The sequence below is a fragment of the Leptodactylus fuscus genome, chromosome 10, assembly GCF_031893055.1.
Source record: "Leptodactylus fuscus isolate aLepFus1 chromosome 10, aLepFus1.hap2, whole genome shotgun sequence".
NCBI lineage: Eukaryota > Metazoa > Chordata > Amphibia > Anura > Leptodactylidae > Leptodactylus > Leptodactylus fuscus.
This window is the reverse complement of record NC_134274.1, coordinates 59655601-59674903: the sequence shown is the minus strand read 5'-3', so window position 1 is coordinate 59674903 and position 19303 is coordinate 59655601. Positions and strand designations below refer to the sequence as shown.

Sequence of the window (19303 nt, the reverse complement as noted above, 5' to 3'; positions counted from 1 at the left end):
GATACTGTGTCCCTTTTCGGTTGAGGGAGGTGAAGGGGAAGAATTGCAGGAAATGGGTCAAACATCGGGAAGATTGGGTGGTTGGGAAATCTATGGTAGGTGTATTTATGAATGCCTGGGATAAACATGTCTAGCCCAAGATAAAATGGTAATAAAATAAAGGGCAGACTAGATGGACCATGTGGTGTTTTTCTGTGGTGAATCTTCTATGTTGTTTCTAGATGATGGATTTGGTGGACACTCATGTATTGTGTATGGCCACTTTAAGTGGCAGCTTTTGTCACATGCCAAGATAACTATCAATACTGGTGACCCACAGAAAAAGTGATGCACAATAAGATCGAAAATGCCTAGAGATGTCCTAGGACCCATCATACACAGCAAGAGGAATTGTAATAACAGGAGAAGTAAAAGCCAAAGAAAGAAATAAACTTCAAACTCTACTTGAAAAACTGAATAAGTGTTTATTGTTGCAGAATTACATTTTTATACATATTTCATAAATGATACAAGATTTTACACATCTATATTTTGCTTATTTATAGGACATTCCTCCATGCTCCAAACCTCCCCACACACTCACACATACCAGACCCTTTAGAGACGACTCCTGTGTTTTTACTGTTCTTATAAACCATTTATACAAACAGGATCAGGCTATTTGCTGCTGAAGGGACCAAAGTTGCTATTTTTTCCAGCTCCTTCAGCATCCGAAGTGCAAATGGCAAATGAAAAGCTTCCGGTTCTTTAGTGTTAAAAGAAAAATCTCCTATTCAAGATCAGTTACCCAAGCAGAAACTTTAGGATGATGCTATGGCCATCACCATATTAAGATTTCTTACGGCATAAAATTGGGTTGCCTTTAGGCATCCAAACCAATTATGATGACTTCATACAACCAAAGATCTGCATTGTTACTTGGGCCTCTAAATGTAGATGATTGTCGATCACTATTATTCCATAGCAGACATTCATGCCCAATCGATTATCACAATTTAACAGGGCACATCTTAAAGATATGGATGTCACATGAAGGCATGATACACCTCCAGAAAAGCAAGATCACACGTTACGTCTGGAAGTGGTTTATTGCCAATCTCCTATATACTATGTTCTGCATGGATCTAACAATCCTGAAAAAAAATTAAATATACAGGACACAATAGAAAAAGTTCGAAACAAACAATAAAGTATGGAAAATGGATTCAATCCACCTGAGAGGAGAGCCTTAGGTTAGAGGCAGTTACTTAAGACTACAGTTGGCAGCATCTGCCAGCCATGTTCCACATGGGCACAAGATTTAGGCTGGCAAGGAGTCCATGGTAACGTAACTGCCAGTCAAATAATATATGAAGAGAACATATACACACTCTCCTCTCTATTTCAATATATGCAAGGCACCAGTCAACTGGCTTCACTTCTTTAGTTCTGTAATCCTTTCCCTGAAGTAGGAGCCTTTCACAGTGGGGAGTCCTTAAAAAAATTGTCTCTGCAAAATTGAAGCCCAGTACCACCCATCATTACCCCATGCCAACCCCAACAAGAGACTGCACCATTTTGATATTGAAAGTCTGTGGAAGAGCAGCTTATTCCAAAGGAAAAAAGGCAAGAAAACCCCTGAAAACTTTGGAGCAAAAAGATAGAGGCGATATCTCAGTCGTTGTCACTCTCCAATCCTTCAGTGGTTTGTAGATACTGTACACAAAATATAGACAAGGCCGGATATCTAGAGATTTCATCCAGGAAGATGTTGCGCTTCTATCAACAGGGGATGAATCAGAAGATGCAAATCTTTATGAAGATATTAGATGTTCATTGCATTAGAATAAAGGTGGTAACCCCTTCATAATCATGCAACCCTGATTTTTCTACCCCACTGATCCTCCAATCAAGAGTGCAGAGCAGGGGAACAACTCCCTCCCAAAAAAGAAAGAAAAAACAAATAAAAAAAAGACATAAAAACCTACCATGCATCGAGCCCCTGAAGTATATATATAGCCAAGGCAGTGGGAGGGAGAGGGATGGGGGTAAGGGACATAATAAAGTGATTACAAGGAAATAGAAAAAAAGGAAAGAAAAAAAAAAAGAAAAGAAAAAAATTACATGCGGTTTCTTAAAATGCATAGCAGAAAGTTTCACTGTGTTTGGGGCTTGGATTAAGATTGAACAGCGTTGTGTCTAAACACAGAAAGGCATGTGCATGAACCTGGAGATTATCAGGACGGCTAGGCATCGGAACGCCTTCACGTCATCACAGCAAATGCTTGAAGACTGGAGACTAGCTTTACGCTGAGGTTACTACTGGTCCAACGCTTCTCCAAATAGCATTAATTGTGTGCTACGTTACTCATGTGACTCCACTCAACTAGTGGACCATTACCCCAATGTGTTCTACAGGCACTGCCACAATCTAACGTGCCATAAAAAACAAAACATAAAAATGATCATTCATAGAACTTTTAACTTGTATTTATCATCCATTTGTGTTCATTGACAAGTAAAATAACTAATATGGTTTAAGTAAGAAATTTTCCAAGCCATAGGAGGCGTTTAACAAAGTCAAGGCTCCAAGCTCTCCTTTCATTCACTTCTGCCTGTTCTTTAACAGCAGCATAAAAAGTTAAAAAAAACAACATAAAGGTATGGGAAAAACACAAAATAAGAGGGAGAAATGATCACCCATCCCAATACCACATCCCAGCTACCACCAATAATGCTTTAATTTCAAAGGCAAGAGATATCCACAGGTTTTGCTGGGGATTTAGGAGTCCTGCAATGATCTATCTTTGTCATCAATTTGTTGGATCGGGAGATGCATCTGCAGGGGATCACGCAGTCTTTTAAGGTCCAACTCAACCTAGATGTAAGGGGAAGACAAAGTTGGTTTTTAGTTTATGTTTGAAAGCAGTTTATGAAGTATTGAAGTCTACACCTGAATTCATTGAACCCTAAATTTGATTGTGCGATCCTGCAGAATATCTTAGATGACACTCCAAGAAAAAGTAAGAGAACCCTTTAGAATGACCTGTATTTCTGCAGCGATTGCAAACAAAATGTGGTCTAAAGAAATGAGTTTAGAAGCAAATTTCACAGATGCTTCACCCATTAAATAAAGTCACACAAAGCCTGGTTACGGACGTATCTGTTATTCTCAAGAAAGACTGTTTAGTGTTAACCAATAGAGATGAGCGAACACTGTTCAGATCAACCGTTCTGAACAGCACGCTCCCATAGAAATGAATTGAAGCACCTGGCACGTACACTTTGCCGGCGGCCGGTCGCCGTGCCGGGTGCTTCCATTCATTTCTATGGGAGCGTGCTGTTCGGAACGGCTGATCTGAACAGTGTTCGCTCATCTCTATTAACCAAGCCTAGAGGTACACAACATTTGCAAAATATGTAAAAGTTGAAAACGGCAACAAAAACATTGCTAAAGAAAAAACAAAACCTATGCAAATCTATCCATTGTTAGACATGAAAAAGATGTCTATAAATGCAGAAAGCACAACTATTGCTCTTTTCAGAGTGGCTTTAATAGGATGTCCTCTTCCAAGATAACAATGGCAATCATAAAAGAGGTAAAAACAAACCCAAAGGTAGCTGCAAATGATCTACAAACTGTAAAAACACAAGTTCATGTGTTAACCATTAAAAATAAATAAATAAATCACTAAACATGGACACTATGAAGGAAGCCACTGGTGTCAAAAAATTCTGGCTTGTCTGAAGGATGCCTGATGCTTCTGTGAATAAAATTCTATGGATAGAGGATACGAATATTGAACTATTTAGAAACAAAAGTGCAAAACTTTGTTTTGAGGATAAAACACAGCACACCTCCACATAACATTGAAGTATGGTGGAGGAAGCATCATAGATTGGGGTTGCTTTGCTGCCTTAGGGCCTAGACATCTTGTCATTACTAAAGAAACAATGAATTCTAAGGCGTAATAAAACATAAAAAGGGAAAATCGAAAGGCAATTGTCCATGGACCTCTGCGGACGCGACACTGGATGAGGTGTAACTCAAAGCACATGAGTTAAGGAATGGCTGGAAAAAATATATTTCTATTGTGAAAGGGCCTGAACAGGGCTGAGCAACCCAAGGCATCCCAGAAATACTGATGAAATGACATTTTGTAGGGAGCAGTCGTCAAAAAGTCCTTCTTAATGTTGTGTAAATTTTAACTGTACATCTTATGGAGGAGACTGCCGCTAAAGGGGATTCTATGGGTTCTTAAATGTAAGGGTTCACTCACTTTCTTCCCGCGTTGCGTAGGATCGCTCAACAGTCTCAATAAAAGACGCAAAGTACAATGGCTTGCGTCTTTAGTTAAGTTACATTGTGACTTGTAGAACAAGCAGAATTCGTGGAAATTTCAAAGAATTTACTTTAAAAGGGTTCATGCAGGACTCAAAAACATTGCTGCTTTCTTCTTCTTCTCAGGAAGTGACATCCTGTCCGGTCACATGGCCTTGCAAGCAAGCCTTTATTTTTGACTCCTGCACAACCCTTTTATTGACTTGAATGAAGTTGCTTCAATGTCACACACATTGATTTCTGCAAGCCCTACATCTGCTTTGGCTTAATGTAAAGGGATAAGAAAGGCACCATGTGTGCGTTACAAGATCTACATCTTTTATTCACCATTTATTGCTAAAATATCGATATAAAGAGGAATAATTTTCCACGTCTTATTCAGCACTAAAATTTCTTACAAAACCACAATCACAATCCAATTTCTCTAGAAGAAACATACACTCACAAGAGACTAGATTACACAACACTCCATACCTGAGCAATATCATCCTTGAGTCGATTGTATTCTAGATAATTAAAACCTGTTTTTTTGGCCGTTTTATGGAAATAATGTAAGTACTGTCTGTCTGAGGCTTCTGGATAAATATATTCCTGTAATGGGAGAAAAAAAAACAGGTCATATTCAGTGGTGTCAGCGTGCTTATTCTTTATAACTTATCAAGTATGTTTTTTTCTTCACACTCCTTTTCTTGTCTGCAATTATATAAGTGACCCTTCAGACCTCATGCATACGACCATGTGCAGTCTACCGGTCACCCGTATTGTCATCTGTGGTTGTGACGGACCCTTCTATTCTAATGAATGGGCTGAAACGCAGGTATATAGCGCTTGCAGCTCTGCTCTTGTATATCTGTCCAGTGCTCTAGTGGTTCAGCAGTCACCAGGCCATTGTGTGAAATGAAATTATTACATAGCTCTGTTGACTATAACAAGATGGTGTCAAAACAGGTTGTGATGGGTCATGACTGGGGGAACTGGGCTTGTGATCCGCATGTCAAACTAGTCTTGAGATTTTTAATTTTTTTGTAAAAAAGTTGTAAAGGGCCTTTTAAGTAACTGGAAGGCCTTCACTTTAAAGACAAACTTTCCAGGAAATACTAGGAAACTGCTTCTACGCCAATCTTTCAATATACTTTTATTGGAATGTAATGTCCACCTATGATAGCCATTGGAAGAAAGGATCAGACATATTGAATGTTGCCTCCTGATCCTTTGCTCTGAAGAGAGATTAGCAGCTGCCAGATGTCTAATAGCAGTCGATTCCCCTTGTCCTATTGAAACAACATACAAGCTCTGCCAAATGGAGTGTGCATGTGCTTGGGGGAGTCATTAGAATAGCTGTAAACTAAATGAGCATTCAACTAACGACTGGTGTGGTCACCAGAAGATGGTTGGCCCAAGATAAGTGTTTATTACCTATATGATAGGCAAAACGTAAGATCTCTGGGGTCCAAAGACACCACTGCTCCGTTCATTTTCAATGTGTCTGACAGATATTGAACGAAGCAGAAGTGAACATGTATGACTTCTACTTTATTGGAACAGAAAACCTAGGATCATTTTTCTTGTGCTTAGTAGGAACTGTATCCTATGGATAGGCAATAAATGTATTTAGTGGGTTAGCCCTTTAACTCTCATGAGATGGCAATGGCAGGCATTCCAGTATTAATGGTTGCCCATCTTTTTGGACTACATACATCAAGCTGTAATATGACGCAAGGAGACATCAGATAGTTCCAAGAGATGCCGCTTAGTAGTTTCATAACCATCACTGATATAGAACATACATGTTCATAGAAGAAAGGTACAACATGGTTAGAAACTCATTGTACATGTATTCATATAATATTTTTTCATCAACAGCTTGTATATCTACCTACATTTTACCCCTTTAATGGACTTATCTGCATTAAACAGATACTGAAAACCACGAATATCTAAGGCTGGATTCACACTTGAGTTGGAGTCTCTGAAAAAGACTCTGCTGCAGTTCCACTTAAAATTGGCAGAGAGAGGAGTCCTGCGGGTTTGTACGTAGAAACCCCGCATGTAACCACTTTGTAAGCAAACAGGGTCTCTGTCTTTTGGGTCCCCATGCATCTGCTACACAACCATTCAAAATAAACTATAATGAAAAATCACTCAATATAGCTCAATAGAATTTCTCCTTGGGTTACATGGCATTACACGTCTTGTTACAGATTTGCAACAATAAAAAACAAGTGCTCTGATCATTTAAAGAGACAGTGCATGGCCCATGTAAACCTGCATAAGGATCAAAGATTACAAATATGATTCCCAAAACAGTTTGCACCATTGTCAACAACACATCCCCTGTTTACATGGAGAACTTGTGTTGCCTGCAAACATTTCTTGGCTGAAATAAAAAAATAAAATAAAAATAAATAAAAATAAAGTGATGGGTAGAAAATTGAGCATTTGTTGGCTGATAGACCAATGATGGGGAAACTGGCATTCCCTATAAATATCCGTCCAATAGTCAGGTCTGTGTAAAAGGCCCTTGAAGTTGATCCCATATTGCCCCCACTACTCCAGGTGTACAAGTTTGGGTGAGTATCAGCCAAACAATTGTTTCAGTTATCAGAAGAAGCTGTTGGGACAGCGATGCATGTGGGAATCCATAACCACTAGAGATGAACGAACACAATTCAAAACAGCCGTTTCGAATAGCACGCTCCCATAGAAATGAATGGAAGCGGCCGGCACACAGACTTTGCCGGCAGCTTAACCCCCCGCGTGCCGGCTATGTCCATTCATTTCTATGGGAGTGTGCTACTTCAAACAGCTGTTTCGAATAGTGTTCACTCATCTCTAATAACCATTATTGGAAATCACCAGTAGAACACATCATTTGGCATCAGATAATCTTTTTTTGTTAGTACATGTAATACATCTAATAATGCAATATGAAAGTCTATCAGGTATACATGTTTTCTTTACTGCTTCGCTCATTGTTCAGTGACCTAGCACAGTGACATTATTATTATTAAAGAGGACCTTTCATCAGATTGGGCACAGGCAGTTCTATATACTGCTGGAAAGCAGACAGTGCGCTGAATTCAACGCACTATCGGCTTTCCCGATCTGTGGCCCGGGTAAAGCGCTATCGGTCCCGGTACCATAGCTCTTTACAGTCAGTCAGGAACGTCCTTCTCCACAGCAGAGCCTATAGCGCTGTACAGTGTGAGTGGGGAGGAACGCCCCCTCCCTCTGCTCACAGTACTCGTCCATAGACTAGTACTATCAGGAGGGGAGGGGGCGTTCCTCACCACTCACACAGCACAGCACGATAGTCGCTGCTGTGGAGAAGGACGTACCTGACTGACTGTCAAAAACGCCCTTCTGACTGTAAAGCGCTACGGTACCAGGATAGATAGCACTTTACCCAGGGCACAGATCGGGAAAGCCGATAGTGCGTGGAACTGCCTGTGCCCAATCTGATGAAAGGTCCTCTGTAATAGATGTTTCAGTCTGACAGAAGGAAGTCTTACCTTGCCTGTAAGTAGAAAATAACAATACATTCCAATGATACCGCTATAAGTAATGAAGTAAGTGACAGGCTCCATGATATCCCAGGAGTATTCCCACCACGTCAGACGAGCGAGGATCCCAAACTGTACAGACATATAAGCTAAGCCGCCCCACTGGACAATCCTGGTCAACTTTGCTGCTTTCTGAGCAGCCTGAAGCCGAGCCTGTAGAAATATTGGTAACACATTACTCAATGTAAAAATTGCAGGTAATACAAGACAAAAACAGTTTTATGTAACAAAAATAAACAGTATTCTCATTCTCCCAAAGAACAAAAGGGAGACTGGGAAAAAAAAAAAAAAAAAACCTGAAAAAAAAACAAAACTAACACTTCAACACAAATTTTCCCATCTCAGATCTCGTCTTGCAAGCTCAGTCACGCTCCTAACAGCCAGGTCTCTGCATAGTGATCCTGTGTTCACTGCAGAGCAGATAATAGAAATAGCTTTTTCAACTGCAAAAAAGCAATTTTTATTAGCGGCGCTGAAATAAACAGAGAATGCAGATTATGCTGTTCTGTCAATCACAGAAAAAAACAAAACGTGAAAATAGAAGCTTGAAAAATCTGCTTAACATTAGACTCAAAGGTCCGCTGATACGTTTTATATATCAGCCGGATGGACTGCAATAAGCCCCCAAAGTATCAAAATAACCAACATAAAAACCCAACCCATTTCATTATTTATTTATTTTTTTAATATTATTGATAGTTATGGTCAGACAGACTCCAATGCAAAAAAAAAAAAAAAAAAAAAAAAAAGTGATGTCGTTGCATAAGAGTAAACATGCTACAAAACCAAAAATCTAACATACGATATTGTAGAACAGAATGAAAAATAATTAATCACTTTATTTTGAAGCTGGGGTTGGTAATTCAGACTTCACTGAAAACTGGCCCTAACTCAGACGACAAAGCCCTGAATACAACACAACAAACAGTACAAGACATCACAATAGGGAATGGACAATTTAGCGTAAAAATATAATCTAGATTTATTTCAAGCTTATGGGCGATTCTGAAATTTAATCAGGTCTGAAAAAAAAAAAAAAAAAATCAATCAGTTGGCACAGAGAGCTGGAGTCAGATACACCTTCTCAGGTAAAAAAGGAATCCAGCATGGCTTTTTTCAGGGAAATTAAAACTCCTTCTTTATTAGTACATCAGCGTAAAAACACTTGCACACGCATCTTATTCTTTAAACATCCTAGCATCACACTGACACGTTTCAGAATACTCTTCCTTTCTCAAAGCCTTAGAGAAAGCATTGAGAAAGGAAGAGTATTCCGAAACGTGTGACTCTGATGCTAGGTTGTTTAAAGAACAAGATGCGTGTGCAAGTGTTTTTACGCTGATGTACTAATAAAGAAGGAGTTTTAATTTCCCTGAAAACAGCCGTGCTGGATTCCTTTTTTACCTGAATATGTGATTATTGTACTCCATGCCAAAGGAGTTGATTCTCCGAGCAAGAGTCAGGGAGTATATTGAAGTGGAAGAGCTTTATGGAAGAAATTATCCGCAAGTGGCTGAGTATTTCTTTTCCCATTTTCGCTCCATGCTGATGTCAGATACACTTGATGCTGGTAGGCTTCTTGTCCTAACACCTAACTATCTAATACAGTGAAGAAGCTGCAAATCATAGCTTTGTAGCAGGAGGAAGAAGCTTGCATGGAATAGATTAGGCGCTAGGGCAGGGCTGATATTGATTTCACAAATTTGCAGAAAAATCTGAGTTGTGTTTGCTAGAAGTGTAAAAAAAAATCAAATTAATGAGATCAATTGCTCAGTTTCAATAGAGAACTATACACCAATATACACACACACATATATATATATATATATATATATATATATATATATATATATATATATATATATATATATATATATATATATATATAACACACAACCAGGATAAACTGAGAACTAATTCCCTAAACTAAACTCCCTCCACCTAACTTCTAATTTCCTTCCATAAAAAAAATGGAACGTCACCGTTACTCTTCCCCCTCCCCTATCCCCATCAATACCAAGCCTTCCTGTGTCCAGGGAACAGCTCCTCCCCTCTTTCTGTCTGCTAGTAGTGGGCAGAATAGGTTAGCTAGAGAGACAAGGGTAGGATGGGAGGGGCTAGTAATGAGCGGGATCACTAGGCTTAGTGAGACAGGAAGGTTGGGAGGGGCTAGTAATGGTCTGGTTCACTAGACTTCGTGAGACAGGGAGTGTTTTGTAACGGAATGAGGGGGATGCTGAGTGAGAGGCAGTTAGTGTACCAGCTACACAGGAATCTGCACAGCAGAAGGCTAACACCCTGTAAACAAAGGGAGAGAATTCCAGCAGACATCAGAGACATCCAGAAATCATTCCAAACACTGCTAAAAGTATATGGGTGTACTTATTCACCCATTATTAGCATTAACAGATCTTTCGTTAAAAAAAATAAAAATTCTGCCCAGAAAACCCCTTTAGGCTGGGGCCCCACGGGACATAAATGCTGCGGGAAAAATCACGGCGTTTTACAGTGCAAGCAAAGGGAATGCCCACTTTGCGGAAGAAATTGCAGCGCGAACACGCTGCAATTTGCAAAGCCGTTGCGGCTTTGCAAATCGCAGCATTTCAATTATATCTACGGAAATGCCGGCGGCATTCCCGTAGATATAATGGGAAGAGGAAGTCCGCAGAGGAAAACTCTGTGAACTTTCTCTTCAAAGCGCTGCGGAAAGAACCGCAATGCGATCACGCAGCGATTCTTTCTGCAGCGCTTTAGCGCTGCGATTACAGCCCGTGGGGCCTTAGCCTTAACCAGAACTTCGGCAACTTGTTGAACTGCTGCAGTGCGATTTCTTTTCACAACAAAAACCAAAGAAAAGTCATTAGAAAAAAACAAAACATATTAATTTATAATACAAACACGGAAAACACAATTTGAAAAAAAAAGCGGTGGCAGAATTAGGGACTGATTTACCTTTTCATGAGGTTCGAGCTGCCCTTGGAGCTGCTCTAGTCGACTGCAGAGCTCCTTCTCTCTGTTGACCTGGAAATCCTTGATATGCATAGAGGTGTGCAACTGCTGCACAAGATGCTTCACATCATTCATAGTCGTTGCATGTTCATGGCTTAATAGGTCTGAACAAGGAAGAAAACCACAATGTTGATTCTCAGATACACAGAGCTTACAAAATTAAGCACTATTTATATACAGTTTATGGATATAGAGAAGGTGCCATGTAAACTTGTGTTCAGCAAGGACACATTTGGAAGAACTGAAGAGGCTGGAGTGTTATATGCTGACTAATCTAAATCCTGCTGGTGTGCACCAAAATTTGGTCTTCTTTCATATATTATTTGTCATTGTGGCTCTGCGTCAAGTGCTGATAACATTAGTGTCTCACTGTGTAACATTAGATGCTGTTACAATAGATTTCAGAAGATGGATAACCCCTTTACAATAGAAAGAAAAAAAAACAAAACAACAACTAAGCTTTACATATAACGCTACCTCTTTTTGGTGTCCGCACATCATAAATTTTATCATTAATGGACAGTTTGAAGTCATCTAATAGAAGAACGTCAATTCCTGTGGAAGAGGCTACACGGGCTCCATCTGGAAAAAGACAAAAACCTCAATGAAAACTCCTCGGAAGATCACCCCCTTGAGAAGACCCCCTTCCTCCCCTAAAGCCATGAGACCAGGAAAAAAAAAAGGGAGCCATACCGGGGTCCAGGAGTACCAAGATTTAAAGGGATAGCATGCTGGAGACGAGGAATTAGAATGGAAACATGCCAAGGACCAGGAACGAGAGGTGGAGACATGGTGGTGAACAGGAACAAGAGGAATGACATTTTTTGGAGACACTGCATGCATGCCGATTCCATTAGACAAAGGTTTCATAGTATATGACTTCACAGATCAAGGAGGATAATATATAGAAGCCTATTAGGACATAGGAATTTAAAGGCAGCCTACCACCTACCCCAACTGCCACCACAGTGTAAGAGAGCATATGACAGTGATAAAGATCATGTATGTCGCTATTGTATATTTGGAGGAAAACAACCTTGAAGTATTATGCATATGAGGGAGTTGGTGCACTGGAGACGGGACTTCATCCCTGGGAGCACTGCTCTTGCTGCACCAGTGGGATAGGCGATACCACAGCAGTGTGAGGAGCAGCGGTGTACCGTGGTGGTGGTGGAATATGCTTGGGAAAGGTGATTGACTACTTTTTATGGGCAAGGCTGGCCATACACACAATATAGTTGCTAGCCAAATGGCCAAATGATGGTTTTGTTACCAGACATCTCTCCCCAAACTCCCATGCACATGCATGCTCAGCAGAGGGTGCATGTGTTGTTAAGAAGAGAGAGGAAGCAGTTGTTAAACAATCGTGGCAGCAGCTTATCTCCCAGAGAACAAATGCATCGGCCATGTTGAAATCCAAACATACTTTGCCCAAAAATCTGCCATCAGGGGAAGGAGCTGGGAGCCCACCATCCCCTCTCACCAAACACATTAGATGGTTGGCAGGTCCCACCAAAATCAGTGGATTCAGCCAATATACAACTAGGGGGCTTGGTCATCTTAAGATGGAGTCACCAATTAAAGATCTTTCCCTTAATAATCAGAGTCCAGCTCCAGTAGGTACATTATAACACAATTTTGGATTTTGGAGATCAGGTACAGTCGCATGCGTTCCAACCTGTGGAGTAGATTGCTACTCTGTCAATTCCTCGATCTTCATTCTGGAGCTGCTTCAGAAATACTCCAACTGAATCTGAAATAGGCTTCAGAGTAAATCGGCATTTCTCCTGGCGGGACGGGAGGTGAACGGTTATCACAGGAAACCCGTTTTGGTAAACCACAGAAACATCTAACAAATGAATGAAAAAAGGCATTACTAATACTAAAAAAGGAACTAATATAGTTGGTACAGAATTGTATACGGGTACCAAAATAATAATTTATGAAATCAATATCTGCAGATCAGTAGCCTAAATAACACAAAGAAATTACACCTACTCACCATCAGAGGGCGATGCTGCACTGCAAAATGCTACTTTTTGGCTCAGCCATGCAGGAAGTCTCTGGTGCACCTAGAAAACAGAAGCACATATATGGTTAATATCTAGGGAGGAAGGTTAGGCTGCAGCTTTACTTATATTAGGACCTATTATAAGCCAAATATTTCTTAGAAATAGTAACTACAATATAGAAAAATGCATCAGAGTGACATAAATGTACAGCATGCTTATCCATTACATGATGCCGGAATTAGAAAGACCCCAGCGGTTAACTCAATTAAACCCGCTTCTAATAGCCAGGACGATGTGACCACTCCTTGTTAACCCGTCTCACAAGAGCTACGTATAGAAAATCTCTGCAGCAACAGAAGCCACAAAGCAGTGCAGTATACTCCAAGCAATGAAACCTCTTATCACCGTCCTGCTGCCCACTCCTTGCTGCAAGCACAACATAATACAGATCACCTTTGGACTTAAGATAGTTCCACAATGGCTAATAATTACTGGAAATTCCAATATGTATGTATATTTGCAGCCACAATGCATCACTCCTCCATTCCCCCTGCAGCACTGATATCCATAGTGATATGCAGGTGGAAGATACCATAGGGGTGACATGACACAGACATCTCTGGAACACGTCAGGCCTCTCAGAAGGTTTTACTTGGCACAAGCAGACCTCTTATCCCAACCCTGAACTTCTATACCAGCCTTCTCTTACAGATGTCTTTATTAGAGATGAGCGAACACTAAAATGTTCGAGGTTCGAAATTCGATTCGAACAGCCGCTCACTGTTCGAGTGTTCGAATGGGTTTCGAACCCCATTATAGTCTATGGGGAACATAAACTCGTTAAGGGGGAAACCCAAATTCGTGTCTGGAGGGTCACCAAGTCCACTATGACACCCCAGGAAATGATACCAACACCCTGGAATGACACTGGGACAGCAGGGGAAGCATGTCTGGGGGCATAAAAGTCACTTTATTTCATGGAAATCCCTGTCAGTTTGCGATTTTCGCAAGCTAACTTTTCCCCATAGAAATGCATTGGCCAGTGCTGATTGGCCAGAGTACGGAACTCGACCAATCAGCGCTGGCTCTGCTGGAGGAGGCGGAGTCTAAGATCGCTCCACACCAGTCTCCATTCAGGTCCGACCTTAGACTCCGCCTCCTCCGGCAGAGCCAGCGCTGATTGGCCGAAGGCTGGCCAATGCATTCCTATGCGAATGCAGAGACTTAGCAGTGCTGAGTCAGTTTTGCTCAACTACACATCTGATGCACACTCGGCACTGCTACATCAGATGTAGCAATCTGATGTAGCAGAGCCGAGGGTGCACTAGAACCCCTGTGCAAACTCAGTTCACGCTAATAGAATGCATTGGCCAGCGCTGATTGGCCAATGCATTCTATTAGCCCGATGAAGTAGAGCTGAATGTGTGTGTTAAGCACACACATTCAGCACTGCTTCATCACGCCAATACAATGCATTAGCCAGTGCTGATTGGCCAGAGTACGGAATTCGGCCAATCAGCGCTGGCTCTGCTGGAGGAGGCGGAGTCTAAGGTCGGACCTGAATGGAGACTGGTGTGGAGCGATCTTAGACTCCGCCTCCTCCAGCAGAGCCAGCGCTGATTGGCCGAATTCCGTACTCTGGCCAATCAGCGCTGGCCAATGCATTCTATTAGCCCGATGAAGTAGAGCTGAATGTGTGTGCTAAGCACACACATTCAGCACTGCTTCATCACGCCAATACAATGCATTAGCCAGTGCTGATTGGCCAGAGTACGGAATTCGGCCAATCAGCGCTGGCTCTGCTGGAGGAGGCGGAGTCTAAGGTCGGACCTGAATGGAGACTGGTGTGGAGCGATCTTAGACTCCGCCTCCTCCAGCAGAGCCAGCGCTGATTGGCCAGAGTACGGAATTCGGCCAATCAGCGCTGGCTCTGCTGGAGGAGGCGGAGTCTAAGGTCGGACCTGAATGGAGACTGGTGTGGAGCGATCTTAGACTCCGCCTCCTCCAGCAGAGCCAGCGCTGATTGGCCGAATTCCGTACTCTGGCCAATCAGCGCTGGCCAATGCATTCTATTAGCCCGATGAAGTAGAGCTGAATGTGTGTGCTTAGCACACACATTCAGCTCTACTTCATCGGGCTAATAGAATGCATTGGCCAATCAGCGCTGGCCAATGCATTCTATTAGCTTGATGAAGCAGAGTGTGCACAAGGGTTCAAGCGCACCCTCGGCTCTGATGTAGCAGAGCCGAGGGTGCACAAGGGTTCAAGTGCACCCTCGGCTCTCCTACATCAGAGCCGAGGGTGCGCTTGAACCCTTGTGCAGCCTCAGCTCTGCTACATCAGAGCCGAGGGTGCGCTTGAACCCTTGTGCACACTCTGCTTCATCAAGCTAATAGAATGCATTGGCCAGCACTGATTGGCCAGAGTACGGAATTCGGCCAATCAGCGCTGGCCAATGCATCCCTATGGGAAAAAGTTTATCTCACAAAAATCACAATTACACACCCGATAGAGCCCCAAAAAGTTATTTTTAATAACATTCCCCCCTAAATAAAGGTTATCCCTAGCTATCCCTGCCTGTACAGCTATCCCTGTCTCATAGTCACAAAGTTCACATTCTCATATGACCCGGATTTGAAATCCACTATTCGTCTAAAATGGAGGTCACCTGATTTCGGCAGCCAATGACTTTTTCCAATTTTTTTCAATGCCCCCAGTGTCGTAGTTCCTGTCCCACCTCCCCTGCGCTGTTATTGGTGCAAAAAAGGCGCCAGGGAAGGTGGGAGGGGAATCGAATTTTGGCGCACTTTACCACGCGGTGTTCGATTCGATTCGAACATGGCGAACACCCTGATATCCGATCGAACATGTGTTCGATAGAACACTGTTCGCTCATCTCTAGTCTTTATCTGAATCTGACAGACACCAAGAAGACTTGAAAATAACAGCTGCCTCGGGGTATATACAGATGTACCTTATTAGCAAGGATCTCAGCTACATGGCCTCTCCAGTGTTCATAAGAAACAGAACAAGGACACCGAGCGCACTAAGTGTAGTATTAGGCGTATAGAGATGGATGTGAAACTGGGTAAGTATTGGCCAGATGGCCTCACACCTTATGAGGTTGTCAACAGCCACAACACTTAAAAGTGTATTAAGGTGAGAGTGGCAGCAGTTCAATCCGTCACCGGAGGACCGGGGAGATACTGGAGAAGAATGAAGGACCAGAGGTCCGTTATGGGAGAACCGCGCTCACTGGTGTGTACAGGAAGATGGTAAACCAGGATCCAGATATATACGATTTATTGAGTGATTAGGAATACAGCACGATGCGTTTCGGGCCTTACACTGGCCCTTTCTGAAGTTTAAGAACAAGAGCACCAGACTGGCTTCTTCCACAATGCATCTGCCGACACCTCCAGCCGGATCCCCCGGCAAGACCCTTTTCCCTTGTGCGAGCACTGAACAGTTTCCTACTAGCGCCTGTTCCCGGCATGAGGCGCTAGTGCGGCTGTTGTGTGCTTGTGTGTCCGGTTAGGAGGACACAAGGGTCGCACAAGGGGACAAGGGTCTTGCCGGGGGATCCGGCTGGAGGTGTCGGCAGCTGCATTGTGGAAGAAGCCAGTCTGGTGCTCTCGTTCTTGCACTTGAGAAAGGTCCAGTGTAAGGCCCGAAACGCGTCGTTTTGTATTCCTATTCACTCAATAAATCGTATATATCTGGATCCTGGTTTACCATCTTCCTGTACACACCAGTGAGCGCGGTTCACCCATAACGGACCTCTGGTACTTCATTCTTCTCCAGTGTTCATGACCTGGTAGGAGCTCAAGGTGTCTACGTGTCTACGATTAACATTGGCCTGACCAACTGATTTTGGCAGAAGCTAAGGCTCGGGCATGTGTGGCTTTATACATCCAATCCTTCTGTTCTCATAGAGGAGATATATGGCAGCAGTGTTCTCCACTCTCCCCATTCAGATCACATGTACAGTCAGCTGAGCAGAGGGTGTATGAAGGAGTTCCTCATACACTTAAGATGGCTGTTGGCTGAACAAGTCACGGTTAGTCTTCTAGCTGACATCCTCAAACATGTATGCTCAGTCAAGATGGTTTTTAATATGGGAAGGAAGCACCAGTCTACTTCATGTGGATACACACTGTGTCTGAATATACCCTTATCTGTAGCCATTCAGCTCTACACCTGGCTACAGCCATGAACAGTCAAAACATACAAATACATTTGTTTTAATCAAGGGCTATTAAAGGGATCCAATGATCACCTTTTAGGCCCCTTACCCACCATTATGTGATTATACTTTATGGGCATAGGTTTCTAAGGCTACATACACATTACAGAGGAAAAAAAAGAAATACTAAAAACTGATTCAACTGTCAGTTTTCAACGCCAGGTTTCCATCAACGTGCCCGTTATTCTTCATCAGTTAGGCTAAGTTTACATCTGCGCCTGGCTGCTGTTCTTGTCCGTAGGGGGACCACAACAACGTACAGATGGACTGATAAAATAGCAGTTACATACAGAGCCCGACGGATCCCAAAGACATGGGTATGTCCCCATTGGCTCCCTTATTTTTCTTAATGTGCGTGTCTCACGTTCTTGTGTGCGTGGCCTAAAGGTGCGCCTGCATAAACTGTATGTTGCAGCAAAAAGCAGCAAGCAAAGTTCTGCAATAGCACAAGCTGTAGGCTGATAGGGAAAAGTCATGAAGGCGGTCCAATTCTCCTGAGGGGTCATGCAGTCTCACACCGTATCTGGCATGACCAACGTGCCATTGTAAGCAAGCTCCGGCAGTACCAGGGAATGTGCAGTAAAGTAAGGTAATGGCATCCTGTGCCGGAGCCATTATAAATAAGGTAATCTTGACAGAGATACGCTGAATTATTTATGAAGAGAATTATCATTGCATTTGATAGAAATGCTGCGGTGAGGTCTGCGAAAAAAACAACTTCTAACAGGAAAACAAAAGCTACACATGCGGGCAAGGGAAAAATTTTTAAAAAAAAGTCTCAGCGCGGTCTCGCTTCACTGTAGCTGCTTTTTTTCCCCTTCATTAAAATAAGCCATTTATACAAAACCAACAAGCATTTCATGAGCCCCGGACGCACTAAATGATTCCAGCTGCGAGGAGATGAACTAAAAGCCTCTCTGTATATTAACATTCACAAGGTGTTCACATGCAATAGGAATGTTCTCCAGGAATCCCCAGCTTGCAAGGGCTGCCTGCTAAACTAGATGCTTGTCAATGAGGGTTTCCCCCCCTCTCGGGTCTCCCACCTATGCCTAGGAATATGAAGCTCTGAACAATACAACGTATTCATAACAGTAAGATCGCTACCTGCAATACCCTGAACAGAATAGGCTTCAATGGGAGCGGAATGGGATAATGTAGTTGTATTAAATTCTTATATTACCATAAAGTAGCTCTGGAGCATATTTTCTTATAGTGCTATTTTGTGCCGTTTCTCTGTTATTCTTCCTACAAATTTAGTAATGATTTGCTAAACTCACTGCTTTACTCACTGAACGCTGATCTGTCGGTGTCAGACAGGGCAGAGACACAGTTATAAGATAAGCAGGCCCATAATTCCTATCTTATGAGGAATACAGGGATTCACGAAAACAGAGACATCAGGAGTGGTGACAAGGCCTCTTGAAAAATATATTAAAATGGGTTTTCCTGACCCAAATGGATTTTTCATATAGATGACATATCCACAGGACAAGCGGACCATGCGCAGATCAGCTGCTCTGACATCGTCCATTGGTGCCGAAAGCTGCAGCAGTGCATGGGGAACATATGCAGGTAATAGAAGCTGCAGTGCCACTGCTACAGTAGATGGGGCTGCAGCACCGCTCCTATTACTCCGCCCACTGCAGCAGTTTCCAGAGATCAACATGTACTACCCCAACATGGGCCAAAAGTACACTCTTCTGACCTCAGTGTGAACAACTATAGATACATACATTAGGCCATAGGCCAAGTATGGCCTAAGTGTAGGAGTCTAGCTACACAGCGCAGTCATATTGTAGGATTTTATCATGATTTTGCAAAAAAACTAAGCAAAAACTTCTATTTGACCACCAGGCAGGGCTTCTACTTCCAAAAATAAACCATAGTTTTCCATTCACGTAAAGCATGCAGGATTCCTAAAACAGTGAGGTATCTTATCTTATGGTAGAGTTGGAAGGGACCTCAAGGGCCATCGGGTCCAACCCCCTGCGAGCACAGGTTTTCCTAAATCATCCCAGCTATATGTTTATCCAGATTCCGCTTGAAGATTTCCATTGATGGAGCGCCCACCACCTCCCGTGGCAGCCTATTCCACTCTCTCACTACCCTCACTGTCAGAAAGTTTTTCCTAATGTCTAATCTGTATCTC

The 19303-nt window shown here is 42.5% G+C and overlaps 1 protein-coding gene across 1 annotated transcript in view; it reads right to left on the bottom strand.

Moving 5' to 3' along the window:
- Positions 1-441: 441 nt before the first annotated feature.
- MCU (mitochondrial calcium uniporter) overlaps positions 442-19303 on the bottom strand; it is a 74367-nt gene continuing 55505 nt past the window's right edge. The window contains exons 2-8 of the mRNA XM_075258245.1: positions 12896-12965; positions 12572-12742; positions 11371-11475; positions 10837-10997; positions 7834-8037; positions 4796-4912; positions 442-2857 (exon numbers count right to left, since the gene is read on the bottom strand). Coding sequence (XP_075114346.1) covers positions 2762-2857; positions 4796-4912; positions 7834-8037; positions 10837-10997; positions 11371-11475; positions 12572-12742; positions 12896-12965 — 924 coding nt within the window. The 3' untranslated portion in view covers positions 442-2761. The remainder of the gene's footprint in view (positions 2858-4795; positions 4913-7833; positions 8038-10836; positions 10998-11370; positions 11476-12571; positions 12743-12895; positions 12966-19303) is intronic.